General features: G+C 42.2%; 2 protein-coding genes across 3 annotated transcripts; both read left to right on the forward strand.

Annotated features, from left to right (window-relative positions):
* The first annotated feature begins 465 nt into the window (after positions 1-465).
* On the forward strand, positions 466-3,687 carry ppp6c (protein phosphatase 6, catalytic subunit). 2 transcript variants are annotated; one of them, XM_068753328.1, is made up of 8 exons: positions 466-540; positions 1,204-1,299; positions 1,440-1,505; positions 1,793-1,934; positions 2,037-2,116; positions 2,585-2,794; positions 2,882-3,143; positions 3,410-3,687. In XM_068753328.1, the coding sequence occupies exons 1-7, from the start codon at positions 466-468 to the stop codon at positions 3,128-3,130; spliced, it is 918 nt and encodes a 305-aa protein (XP_068609429.1). In that variant the 3' UTR covers positions 3,131-3,143; positions 3,410-3,687. The 2 variants fall into 2 exon arrangements, with proteins under 2 accessions (XP_068609429.1, XP_068609428.1); XM_068753327.1 differs by having other exon boundaries at positions 2,882-3,687.
* Positions 3,688-5,767: 2,080 nt separating this feature from the next.
* On the forward strand, positions 5,768-14,165 carry scai (suppressor of cancer cell invasion). Its single transcript, XM_068753035.1, has 16 exons — positions 5,768-5,894; positions 6,843-6,938; positions 7,575-7,661; positions 8,945-9,043; positions 9,343-9,439; positions 9,819-9,917; positions 10,102-10,254; positions 11,140-11,241; positions 11,474-11,575; positions 11,929-12,007; positions 12,146-12,245; positions 12,504-12,585; positions 12,748-12,820; positions 13,240-13,413; positions 13,726-13,826; positions 14,019-14,165. The coding sequence occupies exons 1-16, from the start codon at positions 5,788-5,790 to the stop codon at positions 14,163-14,165; spliced, it is 1,698 nt and encodes a 565-aa protein (XP_068609136.1). The 5' UTR covers positions 5,768-5,787.
* The last annotated feature ends 4,166 nt before the right edge of the window (positions 14,166-18,331 follow it).

Below are 18,331 nucleotides of genomic sequence, written 5' to 3' on the forward strand. Positions count from 1 at the left end.
TCCAGCCACACGCTTGTCTGGATACTCTCCTAATTTTATTGTGTGTTTCTTACTCAATATCAGATTATTCTACAAACCGCTCAAATCTAAATCTAAATAATAATAATAATGAATAATGGCACAAATGTTATTCCTGATCCAAAAGCCATTGTTTCTTTAGAATGGTGATTTATGCAAAAAACCTAATTGAGGAGATCGTGACGTTTTTCGCGACAGGTTGGTACTTTGGGTTATTAACATATTTATATCACCTTCTAAGATGAGTAACTGTGATTAAAATACTTTAAATGGTTGTTTGTTTTTAATTTTTTTATTCTTGATTACGGTTTTCGCGATACAAAGTTTTATTTTGAAAGTCCTAACAGGATGTGATTGTCTGACTTGTACCGGTGGAGAAAAGGAAGAAGAAGAAACTAGCTAGCTGGCTAACTATTTTAGCAATCTCCCGGCCGCAGCGTTTTGATAATGGCGCCTTTAGACCTGGATAAATACGTTGAAATAGCAAGACATTGCAAATACCTACCGGAAAACGATCTAAAGGTAAATTAAAAAAAAAGCTTAAATGAACATATTGATCAATGCGATTCAATGCTGATGGAAACAATAGTGCGCTTAACATCCCGTGGTGACGATGCTATCGATGAACTGATGACAGGAGGGAGTTGCGGTGTTAAATCCCAGTAGAATGTTCATAATGATGCCAAAGATGGGCGCCGAAACATTACAAACCGGTTAACCACCGTCTGCAACGTTTCCTGCTACAGCTAACTGTCTCCCCTTCATCGGTTCGGTGCTCCAACACTCGGTAACCGTGAACTGAAACACTAACACTAACAGATAACTTACTCATGCTAACCTGCTAGCCTGTTAGTTCTGTCATACTTCTGTCAAACCGTAGTTAAAACCGGTTTATTGACTTTGCATTGTGTAACAATCCTGATAGCAGACTAGCGCAATGGTATTCACAGCAAATCCAGAGAAATCCAGTTTGTAATCTACACATTGAGGATGAGAATTAGAGCCCATGTAAAAAAATAAAATAAACATTGTATCTGATAAAATAATCCGAGTTTTGAGAACTGACAATTTAAATCATACATTTATGAGATTAAATTGTGAATTCTGCTATGATATTCTGGTTTACTTTAACAAAATACCCGAGGCCACTAAATGCTGTCATTTTACTTTTTTTTTTTTTTACAGCGATTATGTGATTATGTTTGTGATTTATTGCTGGAAGAATCAAATGTTCAGCCAGTCTCGACTCCCGTCACTGTTTGTGGAGATATTCATGGTCAGGTAGGTCTTTTCGTGTCTTGTCCTGATCCATCCAAAGATGATATTATATTTGACATCAGCTGGTTTTAAACTTCGACGGATGTTTCTTCTTCTGCTTTAACTGTTGAAACGTTTCATCCAAACATTCATTTCCCTCTCAGTTTTATGATCTTTGTGAGCTCTTCAGGACCGGAGGCCAAGTGCCAGACACAAATTATATTTTCATGGTGAGTGAATCTGTTTTCTTCATCCTTACTGCAGCAGAATTAAATGCCACCGTAATTATTGATTTATTAATCTATCGATGTGTTAATCAATGTTATTGTTTAGGTCATAAATCAGTGTTTCAGTAAGCGTTAGGTAATAAACTGTGTATGCAGTACTATATTCAAGCTGTATGTGTTCTGCTGATCTCTTCCTCTTCTGGAGACAACTGAGTCATGGTTTGGACTTCAGGAAGCAGATGGGTGTTTCGGGGTCTCTCATGGTGTCTCCTCCTCTTCCTCTCCTCCAGGGAGATTTTGTAGACCGGGGATATTATAGTTTGGAGACATTCACGCACCTGCTAGCTTTAAAGGCCAAGTGGCCGGATCGGATCACGCTTCTACGTGGAAACCACGAAAGCAGACAAATTACACAAGTGTACGGCTTTTACGGTACGTACGTGTGCTTAGCGGTTTCATTTCTGCGTTATTATTATTGTCATGTACTCCGTGTTACAGGCTGTCACACAAATGGCCACGTCTGCTTGCTTTCAGATGAGTGCCAGACAAAGTACGGAAACGCCAACGCCTGGCGGTATTGCACAAAAGTGTTTGACATGCTGACGGTGGCAGCTGTGAGTCGATCGTTTCTTCCATGTAGAGCTTTGATAGCGGTAGAAATATTTGACTTGATCGGTGCCGTAAATACGTGTGTTGTGGTATCTGCATTTGTTTATTTTGTAACAATCTGTTTATTTAATTTGATTAAATCTTCAGAAGCTTGAACATCTGCATATTAATATATACTTTATGTGAGTAATAATCAACACAAGTACTGTGGCTCGACATGTTTTCCTTTATTAGAATAGAAATCAGCTCTGAGGTGTAGCCTGACGCTCAGCTCGGCCCAGATGAGGACAGTTTACCACTTTAAGTTGTCATGGTAACGGCGCTTGAGCTATGATGAACTCGTTTTATGAAACTGAATGAAAGGAATCGGCTTCGGTGGGTTTAGGATCAGAATAGACGGAGGCTCCTGTCGTCCATGACGGTCACGTCTATCAGGCCTGTGCTGATATTGATCTGTTATCTGCAACCCCCAGCTGATAGATGAGCAGGTCCTCTGCGTCCACGGGGGCCTCTCACCCGACATCAAGACGCTGGACCAGATCCGCACCATTGAACGCAACCAGGAGATTCCCCACAAGGGGGCCTTCTGTGATCTGGTGTGGTCGGACCCAGAGGACGTGGACACCTGGGCGATCAGTCCACGGGGCGCCGGCTGGCTCTTTGGCTCCAAGGTCACCAATGAGGTTCGTTAGTCTTCAGATAATGAGTGCGACAAACGGCCATTTGTGTGTTTTTTCCGATGTTTCAGAGCATTACTTGTGTTTTTCTAGTTTGTTCATATCAACAACTTGAAGCTCATCTGCCGGGCTCATCAGCTGGTCCACGAAGGCTACAAGTTCATGTTCGACGAGAAGCTGGTGACCGTGTGGTCGGCGCCCAACTACTGCTATCGCTGTGGAAACATCGCGTCCATCATGGTCTTCAAAGACGTCAACACAAGAGAGCCCAAACTGTTCCGTGCCGTCCCCGATTCCGAGCGCGTTATACCCCCGAGAACGACCACCCCGTACTTCCTCTAATGACGAGCTCCAGGTCTGTCCACTCCACCCCGTGGGAGATCTCGGCTCTGAAATGTATTTATATGCAAAAGATTTTAAGAAAGTCTTCATATTTTGGAAAAAGCCTTCATATTTTATTGAAATATGAAGAAAAATGTTAAGATGGCTTCATTTTGGTCTCCTTTATCCCACTGAAACAAATAAAAACCATATTTGCCAGTGATGCACGTTCAAAAGAAGTGATTCTATTTGTCTTCAAGCATTGGAAGTTTGATGTCATGGTTTACTTTCTCCTCCCAGATGACCAGAAATAACTGCCCAAACTCAGACCCACTGCACAACCGCCACGTTTCTACCAGTGCAGGTTTCAAGTTTTAAGTCTTTAATTTATTGTTTTTAAGAAGTGTCTGAACGTGCCCCCCCCCCACCCTAAACTGGTATTTGCTTCTGTGCTTTGCTCTGTATCTTGATTGCAGTAGTTTGATGGCTCAAACCAGCAGTAGATAGAAGCAGAGATCTGTTCTGTATGACCTCGCTGCCATGTTTTGTAATTTCAATAAAATATTGAGTCACCTTAACCACAGACTGGTTATAATGTGATAATCCACTCTGCACAGCATGGGTCAGATTAAAAGCTCCATCAGAAACCTCATTCTTTTTCTAAGGACAAAATCTAAAAACAACTAACATGTACAATTTTAATGCCAAACAATTATTGAGACTAAACCTTACGACCTGATGATTAATAGTATGACTACACGACAGACATTATCTGTTTTAATGGTTGTAATTTATCATTTTTAAATTAAAATACAGTTCCAAATAAATATTTGTCTTAGATTGAACATATTAAGATAAACTTGATCAATCTGGGAAATAAATTAATGAATAAATCAGTCACGTGATTTTAACATGCATTTCAGCTAATTAAACTCATCGAATTTAAATAAAAGCGATTCACCGGATAGTAGTGCTGCTGCTCGGTGAATGCAGCTGCAGTCCCGTTAATAGTCCGATCACGGATTCCCTCCGATTAACCGGCTTGATGACGTCACCAGAGAAATGCCGTGTTGAGTTGTAAGGACAAGACGATTCGCTCCACCTGCCACCGGACACAGACCATCCATCCTCCACCGCTTATCGATTATTTGAATTGAATTGGTTCGGTGTGTGCTCGATGCCTTTGCCCTGCCAGCGTAGAGGTATTTAAAGCGGTTATTTCACGTTTATTTTTACGCAATAAATAACGAGGTCGGGACGTCGATGGCCTCAAAGCCGTTTTTTATTTTCGGTAACTTGTGTAATTGATTATATGTCTCTAATAAATTTCTATAATGCTTTTTAAAAAAAAAACATATCTTGGTCTGGATACAATTTCTAGATTGCTCCGAATAGGCTATTTCAGAGATATGAGCTCTTACGAGAGATTTGTAAGCACTTTTTGGCATCCTGTTATTGGGCGAGCTCTTATTTTGACAGCGGTGACCCGGAAGTAGCTAGCCGGTGGCTAGGCGCTCGCGGCTATTCCCCTTGTTCCGCCTGCCTCCTCCTCCCTGACACAGGACGACCTCTCTACCGACGGCAGCCCTCTCCGGCCCCCCCCCCCCCGGCCCCCCGGCTGGTTACGGTCCTCCCTGCGGTCCGGTGTCGGTTTTAACCGGTGAGATGCCGTGAGCGTCGCGCCTCCCCGACAGAGCTCATTGTGGCTTTCGCAGTGATTCCTGAGCAGCATCGCTCCGGTACTCCTGGTTCCTTCCCGTTAGCCAGCTGGCGAGGTAAGACATCCCGGCATCCCGGCTGTCACCTGTCTGCAGGTTACCGAAAGCACGGAAGCCACCGCCGCTCGAGACGCAGGGATTTATCCACGCGTGTCTGTGGTCGTGACGTGGGGTCTGTATTTTTGACAGAAACGGTTGTAATTTTAGATCCACCCTGATAACAATGGTACAGCTTACGGCCTACGGTAATCATTTTATTCATAGAGTTAAGCCTTACATTAGTATTAGATGATATTACAGATGTAATAATAAATATATTTATTCTTGACCGGTCCCCTATGATTTTAAAGGTGTATAAATGTGGGTTTGTTTTGTATTTATTCAGTTTTCTTTTCTTTTTTCCCTGCGTCCCGTCACTTTACCGTTAAACATTTCTTTCGGTGACTGATGGAGTGTGAAGGTCTTGGTATTGCTTCCACTAAAATTATCACCGAGTTCTTCCAGAAAACCACAACGGTCCTTTGTAATGACCCCCCGAGGATTAAACTGCCGGTTTGACCTTGTGACCCGTCGGTCTTCGTCCCTGTCCTGATTTAAACGTTCATCTTTTGTAAACTGTTGGCTGCAGCTACCGTGAGAATGAAATCTGGGACAGCCAGGTCGTCCTATAAAAGGTGACCCATGTGACGCCGTCTTTGCCGTCGTTTCTTATTGCTGTCCACGTCAAAGTAGGACAACGAGGACACACTCCAATAGCTGCAACCCGGAGCGTCTCTGCTCGCTTGTCCGAGTACGGATGTTAGGAATGTTTAATGTGTTTGATTTATTCACGGGTCCCGCGTTTACACTGGTACAAACTTTGCTTCCAGATGTTTGCCACTGGAGTAAAAACGCAGCACGTCTCCACAGGCTTGCGTAACGGGATTGTGTTTTTCTCAGCAGGCGTGAAAAGAAAGTGTCATGACTGGAGCTGAGACTGAAGATGATATTCCATTAGGAGAACGGAAGACGGTCACAGATTTCTGCTACCTTCTAGACAAGTCCAAGCAGCTGTTCAATGGGCTGAGGTCAGTCTCTGCTTACTTCTGCTTGTGTCTCGATACAAAACGAGGCAAGAACTCTTAAGGTGTCCGATTTGCATGGAGACTTCCACAAAATACATCTGTCTGATGGAGCGTAGTGTACTCAGATCAAAGGCGTGTTGCGTTCATTGTTGTTCACACTTGTTAAGACGGCGGCTCAGAGGTGTTTTTCCCAGTTGGACTTTCTCCAGAGTCCTGGTGCAGCTGGTTTTTTTTTTTTTTTTTAGATTCCTGTTAAAAACCCTGTTGGTCTTTTATTATTTAGTTTGTTTTAACTTCACAGTTTTTCGATTTATTTTATTTATTGTGTCAGACGCAGACATATCCAGATGGACAGTCTAGTATCCCAAAGTTAAAATGTAATATTTTTTCTTGACTACATTCGTGGTGAACGAGTGAATGTCGGTGGTGATCAGGAGGGCCAATGCCGTAAATTATGGCAGCTGTGGCTACAACAGCAGCTTCGCCACCACCAAGTATGGAGTGAATGAATAAATCACAATGTAAAGTGTCTTTGGGTGTCCAGAAAACATATATATAAGACCAACGCATTATTATTATTTTTAAATGTAGATATAGAATATCTGTGCGGCCGTGTAATAAACACTAAGTTGTTCTATAAGCATCCAGGCATCTTTGTGGAATAATATGGGCCGATGCCAGATTGTTAGTTGGTGGAGTTTGTTTGTTTATTTATTTGAGCATCAAAACATCAGGCATAAATGTACAAATTAACAAACACATTTTCAGAAACATATATACACGTGAAACTTGTATACACGAAAATGTAGGATGCTAAAAAGGAGTCGGATGAAGTGTAAACGTATAAAATCCTCCAACATTCTATCTAATAAATATATTCATCATCATCATCAAATCCTGTGGGAAGTGTTGTGGAAGAGGTTTGACCTTGCTTTGCCTTCTTTGCTGCAGAGATCTTCCTCAGTATGGACACAAGCAGTGGCAGTCCTACTTTGGACGGACTTTTGACGTCTACACCAAACTCTGGAAGTTTCAGCAGCAGCACAGGTTAGTTAAATGTTCTCTCAATAATGACATGTGTTTTCCATTTACAGTAAAAATCAATGTCTTTATCAGAATGTTATTGATTTTCAACAGAAAAGTCGACATTTTACAATATACATATGTAAAAAAAAAAAAAAAGGAAAATGAAGCACTAGATGTAGAAATGGAAGCGTGGCATCCATCTACTCTGGACAGACGTTTCCCAACTGGCCTTTTCCCACCTTAACATTACACATAAATTAAGACAAAAGTAAAATGGGTCATTATATGGTGAACTCCTCACCAGCTGAGACCCAAGACAAGTAGTAAATCAAAGGAAACCGCGTCTCAGGAAAGAACCCTTCAGAATGAAGGACCCTGAATATCCTGAGGCGCTTTATCCTTATTCCAGTTAATCAAAATTACTATTCTGGCCAGTAATAGCAATTGTTACAATATTTGAACTGTAAGTGGGTCCAAGTCACTTCCTTAGACGGACGATCGAGATAAAACCGATTGTGAGTACTGAATCGAACTGAATATGATGCAAACGTGTATGATTTCAGCCTTTTTTTAAATCCGGGTATCATTTATCTGATCTCACATTGAATTATTGCATTTCCTTCCACTTATTGTCCTTAACTTCCTATTTCTTGACAGGCAGGTTCTGGACACCCGTTATGGTCTGAAGAGATGGCAGATTGGGGAGGTTGCATCCAAGATTGGACAGCTTTACTACCACTACTAGTAAGTCATGTTACCGCTACACCAAATACTCCACCAGTTGTTTCTACTGTATTCCTCATTTGATTTATGCAGAATTTACACGACTCCTGAAAGGCCCACCCAGGCTGAGGCGATAACAAGACTGATGGAAATACATCCTGTTGTTTTAAATAATGCTGTTTTTGGAACCAATATTTAATTGGAACAGTCTTTTGAATATTTTGGATTTGTTATATATAGTGCAAGTTGTTGCTTTGGGTCGTTTAATCACATAATAATTCGTTGAAGTGAGAGGTCAGTGTGTGTGTCTGTGTTAAAACAGTCAGGTATGCAGGCATACAAAACAGAACAGTATTCCCCTTTTCTCCTACAGGTGCGTGGCAATAATGTCCTTTTAATTAATTTCAAACATTTATTTTACACATAAATGTGAATGTTCCAACCTTTTGTTTGTGTTTGATTTATGGTGGTTGTCTGGTATCTAACTATTGGAAGCCCAGGTAGCCTCGACAGCAGCCTTCAGCTCGGCTGCGTTGTTGGTCCGGTGCAGCTGAAGAGCTACTTTTAAAATGACAAAAAAATGCTGCACAAATATTTATACACACGCAGAGTATATCTTATATTTACAATACATGTTCATGTACCTTGTGTAACAGGATGAACACGTATAGTATATTTTGGGCGATTACCTTCTCTGACGACTTGAACTGAATGGAATCGTCAGGGTTTCATAGTCCGGAGAGGTAACCGGTTACCAGGTAACCAGTCTCAAACAGACTTCAAAGCATCATCAGTCATAGCGGAACGGTTTTTGGACTTAATAGTCTTCGTGTGGGACAGGGCTGACTCAGAAATGAGTTGAGCTGAATAATGCTGTCAAGAAGGAAGCGCATCTCCTCATGTTCGGTTCTTTTCCTAAGACGTTCCGGAACCGTCCGTCACCGTTGTGCTGTGTGTTGTGTCTCCAGCTCTGGTGCGACAGAAGGCGTTAGACCCTTTTCTTTAGTAGAAATAAATTAGAAGCTGCTGACAAGGTCATTAGTTCACCGGAGCGGTAGAGCGCTCGGGTTAGCCGAGCATTCACATTAGAAGAGAGAGAGAGAGAGGGCTCAAACGCCGCACTGAGGATGGATGATGGGTCAGCAGCTATCGACCAGTCGATCACCATCGATGGGCCCCCCGATTACAGTATTTAGAACAATCAAAGGAGCACACAAAACTGCTGTTCTGACAGTTTCATTTCTATCTCGAACCATGTTTTCACGCCGTAGCCAGTAACACAACTCTGTCATCTTGACTGTCAGCCTTCGTACCTCAGAAACAAGTTACCTGAATGAGGCCTTTTCGTTCTACTCAGCCATTCGTCAGCGCTCCTACTACTTTCAGGTCAACAGAGAGGACAGGTAAGTTCCACCGTATTTTCTCTTTAAATACTACGGGTTTCGTTCTCGAGACGTAGACGATCTCTGTCTCCTGCTGTTTTTGACTGCGTAGCCCGAGTCACCTTTTTTCTCAATTGTTGAGTCGGTGCAAAACGTGACACAAATGAAGCAAAATTCAACATTCGAAACAACATTCACTCAAGTTTGAAATATCAATATGGTCTGTCCTCTTCAGCACGGACACTAGGATAATCAGATGTAGGTCAGTCTAGTAGCTTCAATGGAAAAACACTCGAAACTGTCTTCTCTCTTCTTTTCAGGCCGGAATTAGTCGTGAAGAAGCTTCGATATTACGCTCGGTACATAGTCGTCTGTCTGCTGCTAAACAAGATGGACCTTGTCAAAGTTCTGGTCAAGGTATGGAAGCTTTTATTTTGGTTTTCTGAGGCGCATGCAAACTCCTCTGACACCTGAGAAAGAAAGAATGAAAGAAAAAATCTGAATCTGATGCAGCGTCAAATGTGTCCCGGACCAAGGTCCACGTGAGACACCCCTTCACCGACACCATGTCATATAAACCAATCATTGAACCCCTGGCCTGACTGGCTGCACTGGTCTCCCTCGCCTTCCTCACCCTCCTCTTCAGTTCACTCATGGTTAAATGACAATGAAATGGCATTTGTCTTGTTCTGAACGGCGAGATGACAAACAAGAATTTCTATAAAACGTGTGAAAATATATATTTTACGGTCCTGTTTGTCACATCTGGACCTTAACACCCGTCTGCTCGCTGCAGGAGTTATCCGAGGAAATCGAGGATTACACGCAGCGATTTAACACCGAGGACCAATTGGAATGGAACCTGGTTCTACAGGAGGTGGCAGCTTTCATCGAGGTAGCCGACCCTCCGGAACGTTCCGCAGCTTGACGGGATCGCTCTGATTTCAACCCACAATTGTGACACAACGTCCAGATTTAAAACGCTGATACGCAATCTAACGTTTCTAGACTGACAGCCGGTCCGTCCGTGCTGCTGATGGCTGACCCCCCCCCCCCCTGTTCTCCACTTGTTCAAACAGGCGGATCCGGTGGTCATTTTGAACGACAACAATTCTGTGGTGGTCACCAGCAATCGGCTGCAGGAGGGCAGCGTGCCTCCTCTGGAACAAGGCATGGTGGTTGGGCAGCTCATCCTCGCAGATTCACTAATCATCGGAAACTGTAACAACCAGGTTCTAACACACTCGTTTTATTTCACTCTTGTGACACGTCATCCATCGACTCCATTCCTGACCCGTCTAATGCGCTGCAGCTTTGTCTCCTCTTGTGTTCCGGTGCGCTTTGAAGATGTTTGAGACGTCAAACGTAGATCAGATCGATTTGTGTGTCTCTGTATTGATGATTTATATGTATCTACTTCCGTAAGGCCCACCCACAGCACTGCACCTATTCCCGGGACAAGCCCTGCTAAATTCTATTGAATTATATATTTATGTATTTTCTGCTAACGTACAAGATAAAAGCAGAAATAGAAAAACACACAGAGCAGGAACCTCCTCCCAACTGGATTTACACCGTCCACATGGTGGTCTGGATCAGCACCAAAAGGTTCTAGATTGTTCTCGGTATCTTTATACACCAAACCATGAAAAGTCAAAGTGAATCAGAGTTAATCCATAAATGGAGTTTTATTTTAAGATAAAATAAAAATTCCTGACCTCTTTCTGCATCATCTCCAGAAGGAATTTTGCGTGATAGTTCATATCGGACCCCTTTATGACTGTGATTTTTGGTGAGTGAGTTGAATGCATATTTTACAAGATGTGATTTTGTGAAACGGCTTCCATTATAAGTAAATGGGAAAAGCCAGATTTTTTTTGTATCCAGACACATATCTGGATTGTTTTCAAAATGTAATGTGATCTAAGTTAGAGCAGATCTTCAGATTTTTATTCAGTAAAACACATTTTCATTAATTAATTTCAACAATGACTTTTTTTTCTTGACGTGGTTCTTAGAATGTAGGTTTCCGTGACTCATGTCGTCTAACAAACCATTTTCTGCATGCTTAAAGACATCAAACCTGCAGATCTCAGTGTTGTTTCCTTCCCTTTTAGGTAAAGTTCAGTGAGTTAACTATCGACATGTTCCGCATGCTTCAAGCTTTGGAGAGGGAACCTGTGAACCTGGCCACACAGACCTCCAAGCAAGGAGCGCTGGTGGGTGTCATGAGGTTTGCATGGCTGCGGTAGTTCTGCAGCGGATTAATGGGGGGGAGCTCATGCAGGGGGGTGGGGGGGGCACTAGCCGCAACCTGTTAGCTCAGCCTGCATCATGAATCCTTCCTGGTATCCTCTGGGTGACACGCAGACGATGAACAGATGACTGGTTACTTGGAGAAAAGAAACCCGAACTGAAATACCAATAGTTGCGTGGAATATTTCTCTGCAGGAATCCAATGAGAAGCCAGCTAAAAGAGAAAATCCCCACAAGTACTTGCTGTACAAGCCGACGTTCAGCCAGCTGTTCTCCTTCTTGTCTGCTTCTTTTAAGGTCAGTGTTGACTTGCATTACTTGATGTGCTACCAATGGGGCCGTTCGGTCTAAACCAGTCTAAACCAGTTAACGTCATACTGTACATACCATACCTGTCAGGGTTTTTTTTTCGACAGAAATACACATATTCCATATTTTCACATTGTTGTGTTGAAAAGTATATCTCTTAAGTCTGTACTTGACCTTTTGTGAGGATCTTTATTAGATCCAAAGGTTTCGTCTCGATCTTTAACTCTTCCTCATCCCAATTCTACCTTCATTTCGTTCAAGTTCTTGATGTAAAGGTAATGTCTAACAACATTTTCATTTTTTTGGTGAAATCTTTTTTTCCCATTTCGGTGAATTTCCAGGAATTACCTGCCAACAGTGTTTTGCTCGTCTACCTGTCAGCGACCGGAGTCTTTCCTACTGGCCATTCAGATTTTGGAGGTAAAAATCTGTTTGTCTGGAAAGCTGGGCAGATACTGAACAATCTGGGGCTTAATATGTCATTTATTGAATACTCTGTCTGTACGTACCATGTACGGTAGAAGAAACGAAATTTAAACACGTCAACATTTCCTGCAGGGCCATATGATTCTGGAGGAGTTCTCACAAATACAAATCGAGACGTGGTGAACGGAGAGACGGTGCAGAAGAGGAATCAAGCCCAGAAAGAAATGCATTGGTGAGAGACGTCTTTCTAATTGATATTGAAATATATATTCCTTTTAATGTGAAGCCCAACCATTTCTCATCTGTTTGTTTCATATCCATGTGAACGCACACTTCAGGTTCTATAAAATGACCTCATAGAGTTTATGCTAATTTTGTCATACGCAAATTCCTGATATTTCAGTCTTCCCCCTCCCAAGTTTGCGAAAATGTTCGAGTTTAAATACCGGTACTAGTAAAATAGCTTATAACTTTTCAATCTCTATCGCAGCCTTCATCCAGGGGACTTATTTCCTTTCACCCGGAAGCCACTATTTATCATTGTGGATTCTTCAAACAGCGCAGCCTACAAGGTATGTAAATAAGAACATGTAAAAGGAACGTTTTACTGCTGTCCTTAAAGTGATGAAGTACTGCAGAGTAGACACAACACTACATTGGACGTGCCTTGCCCTAGAATACATGATGTCGCTCTAACTGAAATGACATGTACTGTCTTTCGTTTGTCCTGACAGAACTTCACAAATCTATTTGGCCAGCCTCTGGTGTGCCTCCTGTCCCCTACCGTGTATCCAAAGGGCGTACAAGGTGGGCTTCTAGAGCGACGGCTCGCTAACAAGTGTGTTCGGATCTCTCTAGCTTCTCCTGACTGCTCTACCGGGCATCGGATGAATCCACGCAGGCTTGATGTCCAACAGTTCACATCTCATTATAATGAATACGAACTCTCGCTTTCCCCACGCTAAATGCAAGTAAACGTGTACAATGCTGGGACACCAGAGGCAATGTTTTGCTCCATGAAGAATGAAATATGAGCATGCTGACTAGAGAATTCTAACTGTGCTGGATTGGATGGATTTGATTGGATTCAGGTTCAAATGGACTTGCAAATGATTTCCGACATTCTTGGCATTTGGGTTGTGTGCAGCGGTTTGAGTTTGTGACGCTGCTGCTTGATGGAGGAAAATGTGCTGTCTGAGCCTTGCTTTGTCTTGCTGCGTGTTCAGATCAGTCCCAGCGGGGGAGCCTCTTCACCCTGTTCCTCTACAGCCCACTCCTGGCCTTCTCCTCGGTGTGCGGCTTGAACAGCGTCCGGCGAGGACTGTGGGAGCGGGCCCAAGAGTTCCTCCACAAAGTCGACCACGACATTGGGCAGATGATAACTCGATCCCGGACTATAGGTAGCGCGTCTCTGTCGGAATGTTTAAAGGTGTGAGAGGATCCATCGTAGGATTTAATGCTATTTTCATTAAAGTGTGTTTAACTCTGACCTCGATCGAGGCCATTGATCCTCATCTCAACCAAAATGATCAATCCTTCTGCATCCCAATAATCTCAGGCGTTGTCTCATTGCTCTTGGTCTGCTCCGGAGTGACTTCTTCTAGTCTTACCACCAGTATAACATATTTTAACGCGCGAACATCCTGCTGTTTCCGACAAGAGGAAAAGAGAATGAGGTTGAGGAATCAACTTTCTGTTTTCTGTTTCCACAGATCAAGCCTTTTTGCAATTCTTTGGCGACGAGTTCCTTCGGCTGCTGCTGGTCCGTTTCGTGTTCTGCTCGGCTGCACTGAGGCTGCATAAGCTGTTTCGGGTTAGTCTCTGCTGCTCCACGCTGGACGGCTGTTCCGCTGCTTTCTAAAACGCCTCGGCGGTGTTTCTTGCAAACACGGTCGTTACGTATGAGATCACAACCAGCCGATGGGCGGCTAATGTCAACGTTTCTGGTAGGCAGCAATATTCCACTCAAACACATTAGTTGTGATGTTTGATTCTGTGTCTGCAGGAGTCCCGGAGCTTCCCGGAGTCGTACCCCGAGCTTCCCAAACAGGAAACCGTGGAGAGCGGCCTCCTACAGAAGCACGTGTTGGAGCTGGCAGCCATGCTGGATGTGCAGAACCTGTTTTGTGATGGATCACTAGAAGCCTACTAACAAACAGACTCCACTGCCAGACGCCTCATCCTTGTCTTTTTTCTTTATTTCTTTATTTTTACAGGTAATAAAATACGCGTTTCAGCACATGCAGCAGTTCCACTTAGAAACAGATGTAGTCCAGCGTAACCGTGTTCATGTCGAGTGGATGCGTCGGACGCTTTGACAGTTTGGAGGCTCTACTTCTTAATATAATTAAGACTTAACAAATCACAGGTGAGAGTTCTCGCCATTCTGCAGCCAAAGGTTAGAACCTGCAGCCTCCAACTTAAATCCTCATGTCCATGATGGTAATAATGTTTTGTTGTTTTATTCTCATGTTTATATTTCTTTTGGAGCCTGAAGGATTAAGGATGGAAGAATCCTGGACAGCTTCCAGGTGGCTATTTTTTATTTTGATTTTTTTTATCTGTGAGAAGCGCCGTGATGTCGAGATACAAGTATAATGTTGGCACATTATTCGCTCACTTTTTGACAGATTTCACCAAAAAATGTTCTTGATGATGTGGATTTGTTTTTATACTTGCTTGCTGTCTGACAGCAGAAATTGTAGCATGAGGTTCTTTTGTGTCGTAGGCCGTCATTAGTTGTAAAAAAAAAAAATAATAATTTGTCCGTTCCATTTCAGCCATCCATCCAACAAATGCCTTGAACTGCCCATGACTTTGGCCTTGTGTTTTTCAACGTGATAGCTGTCCCTTTTCTATATCGATGTGCTGTGTTTGCATGCAAAAAAAAAAAAGCAAAGACGCGTGTCCAACTTGTTGTTTTTGCCACAAAGGATGGCCTCCACGTTTTACACTCATGCAGCTCCAGAAAAAGCTTGGAGAGAAGGGGGATGAATGAAACCAAGGGTTAGAGTTATTAGGTTAGTATGTAATAGACGGTGTGTAGTACACGCTGATGTACTACACACCCCACCCTGGATCCACAGTTTGAAGCTTGGAGGTGTTGACTTCTTTATTTGGCCCGAGGTCAAGTTCTTTTTTTGTGTCACGCTTTTAGACTTGCACAAGTCTAAAGTCTTTGAGCCGCTCGTCCTCATCGCTGAATTGACAATAACTTGGGAGGAGAGATGAACAATCACCAGCTGGCTTGAGATGAAGTTGCAAGTTTTTAGCGCCTAAATAATGAAAGTTGCCGGGCTCCAAAACAGTTTATTCTTCATGGGTGACTTTAGCGATGAGACGGCTGAACTTTTAAAGTACTTGATTATGTTGAGTTCCAGCAGAGAGGCAGCTCTCTGACTAGTTTTCACCGACTGCAGCCGTTGTCACATTTTGGTCCCACTTTGCGGTTCAGAGTCAACTGGGGGGGGGGGGGGGGGTCTTCATTTGATCCAAAGTAGACGTGAGCTGAAGGCAGGTGATGAAGGTCAGCGTGGTCATCGGGTGAAATGATGCTGAATCTGCAACCGGTTCACCGTCTTTGACCAAAACCTTTAAGTCATGTCCCAATAAGGGAAGCAGCTTTTTCTGACTGACAAATACAATAACGAGAACAAGCGTTTAGTGTTTATTTATTTAGGGTTTGGCACAGGTGTGTTTGCTAGCTACGCTTTACCGAGTCGACGTCGGGGTTGAATTCAGGAGGAGCCAAACGATCACGAGGCCAACTTGTGGTAATGTTACATTCCACTTTGTAGAAGTTGAAGAGAGATGCTGTTTTTCTTTGTGTCTGGAGAAGTGAACCGTTTATACATGTTGCCATGGCGACCTCCACGTTCCCTTGTGTTAACAGTTAAACGGTTAAGATGATTGCACTTAAAGAAGTTTGATATTGTTGAAGTTGTTTGTTGTGTTTTTTGGGGGGGGGAAGGTTTCCCTCCATGTCAGATTTCTTCGGACCAGCTCTTCACACTGGTGACCTTTTTAAAAAAATATATACTAATGTAAGTTAATGATTTCAAACATTTTCCGATCAGAACTTTTCATCTTCTTTCTATTTCTACCAGATTCTGTCTGAAATGTGTAAAATAGGTTTCCTTATTTCCACAAGAATGTGAAAGAACAGGAAAACACAAAGTTCTACGACCAGTGATGCTCTGAAAAAAAAAAAAAAAGAAATGCTGCCAGTGGGAAATTAAATGCCAATCTCTCTGCAAAATAATATAAATACCAATAATGGTCTTTTTTTTAAAAATATATATCTAGGCATCAATTAATGGTGAAGAAGCCGAAGAAAAATGTTATTTAAATTGTCAAATATTGCATGTTGACAAGCTGTATGTTCATTTTTTTTTAACCTGATGTTTATATGTTATAACATGTTGTACTCTGATGTGTTCCCTGAACTCACAATCCCTAAAGATAGAAAATATAGTGCCCCAATGGCTCAAAATAAGAGTTCTTGTTATTGCCAATGGACAACGAGCACGGTGAGGCGGCACCGTTCTCTGATCGTAACGTGAATAAAGGAGAACGCTTTGCTTCTGCTGAGAGCTTTTTGTGTAGTGATGTCCTCCGTGCTTCAAAAACACATGTTCCGGTCACTTCGTAGAACCGGTGACGACCTTAACAAGAGAAAATAAAGAATGAATCTGGAGGCATTCCTGCTCCTAATCAAGAATATATATGCATTGCATGATCGTGTGTCTGAATATGTCGTTTTCATGTTTTCAGTTTCACTCAGGCTACCGTGCAGCATGATGCTACAAATGATTGAAAAATGCATGATCGTGTAATTGATGGGTGTGTCAGCGATCAGGTCCTGGAGGGCGATTCTTTATACCACAGGGCCTTAATGCTAAATCTGGTCTGCAAACGATAACTGATGTAAACATTACTTTGTGATTGAGTCCTTATACACGGACCCCAATAGGAGTTTGTAAGAATGCCGCGAGGCTGCACAAATGCGTCGTGGACCTGACGTCCCATTGGTGGGTGTGTAGATAGTGATTATTTTTTCATTTTTTGTTGGCTGCTTTTAAGACGCTGTTCAAATTACAACAGACAAAATAGGTTTTGCCACAGTTTTTCTGCTCGTGTGAACAGTTCCTGCAAGATGTTAATGCAATATATTCAGTAAAATCAAAACCAAACTCTGCTGGATGAATTATAAAGTTGTGGAAATGTACTAATTTGTGGAAAAGAGAACATGATAGATGGTTTCTGCAAAAAAGGTATTGTTTTGCGAGAGCAAGTCTTAGGATTTCTCAGTCAAATTGTGCAATATATTTTGTCGTAATGAGATATCAACAATATAAAACAGGAGAACTTGATTGATTGTGTTGAGAATCATTTTCGGGAATGTGAACTGATTGAATATTAACTATAACTTGGTGAGATTATTCACAGGATGAGTTTTGTGAATGAAACACGCAAGTAACATCAGCATGAACAAACAAGACGACACGTGTGCACGCGATAATCATTTTTGCACAAGGTGCTAATAGATTCTGAAGTTACTGAGATGATGGATTTGGTGTTTTATCCACGGCAACATGGAATATTCATATTCTGTTGGGACTAATGAAGCTTTTACGCTTAGTTGATTGCTGTTACAAAGATGAAACTGACTTCAAGCGGAACTGAACATTTATCTGATTGAAACTGATCAAAAAATACTGAATGTTCAAATGTATCTCGAATGATTCTGTTTATTGTCTAAATGTCACACGAAGGCTATTTTACGAGAATTCGCGAGATCAAGATTTGCCTTGTCTTGCATTCCTGGATCCATATTTGGGCGCGTCCATGTTTTATTATTTGTACACACAACTTTTCAAACTTGGATAAACAAGTCAAGTGTTTACTTTCTGAACCTTTTTCTATCATTCTTACTGAGAAAAAGTGAAAATGGTAACAGGGCGGGGTGATCCGAGTCAAGAATCAGCGTTCACCGTACCTAACCAGTATTAGAATTAGAGCACAAGAAATGTTGTTGTTCCACATGCACGGAGCAGCATGCCAGCTTTCTGGGAACACATAAGGAATGACTGCCAACCAATCAATCCTGTTTTCTCTCCCAGATATGCAGCAGTCATTTGTACCTTTTTATACTTGTGTAAATGTCCCAGGACGGGTGCAGCCTTCCTTATAGAAGAGTAACGTGTGATTTGCTTCTTGTGATTTCCACTCAGTGTCAACTGTATTTTTTCCGTTTTAATAAAAATGCTCAGATGATTATGTCTGTCAGCAGTATGTTTGTTCAAAATAGAAAGTGCC

The sequence above is a fragment of the Brachionichthys hirsutus genome, chromosome 19 (genome assembly GCF_040956055.1).
Source record: "Brachionichthys hirsutus isolate HB-005 chromosome 19, CSIRO-AGI_Bhir_v1, whole genome shotgun sequence".
Taxonomy (NCBI): domain Eukaryota; kingdom Metazoa; phylum Chordata; class Actinopteri; order Lophiiformes; family Brachionichthyidae; genus Brachionichthys; species Brachionichthys hirsutus.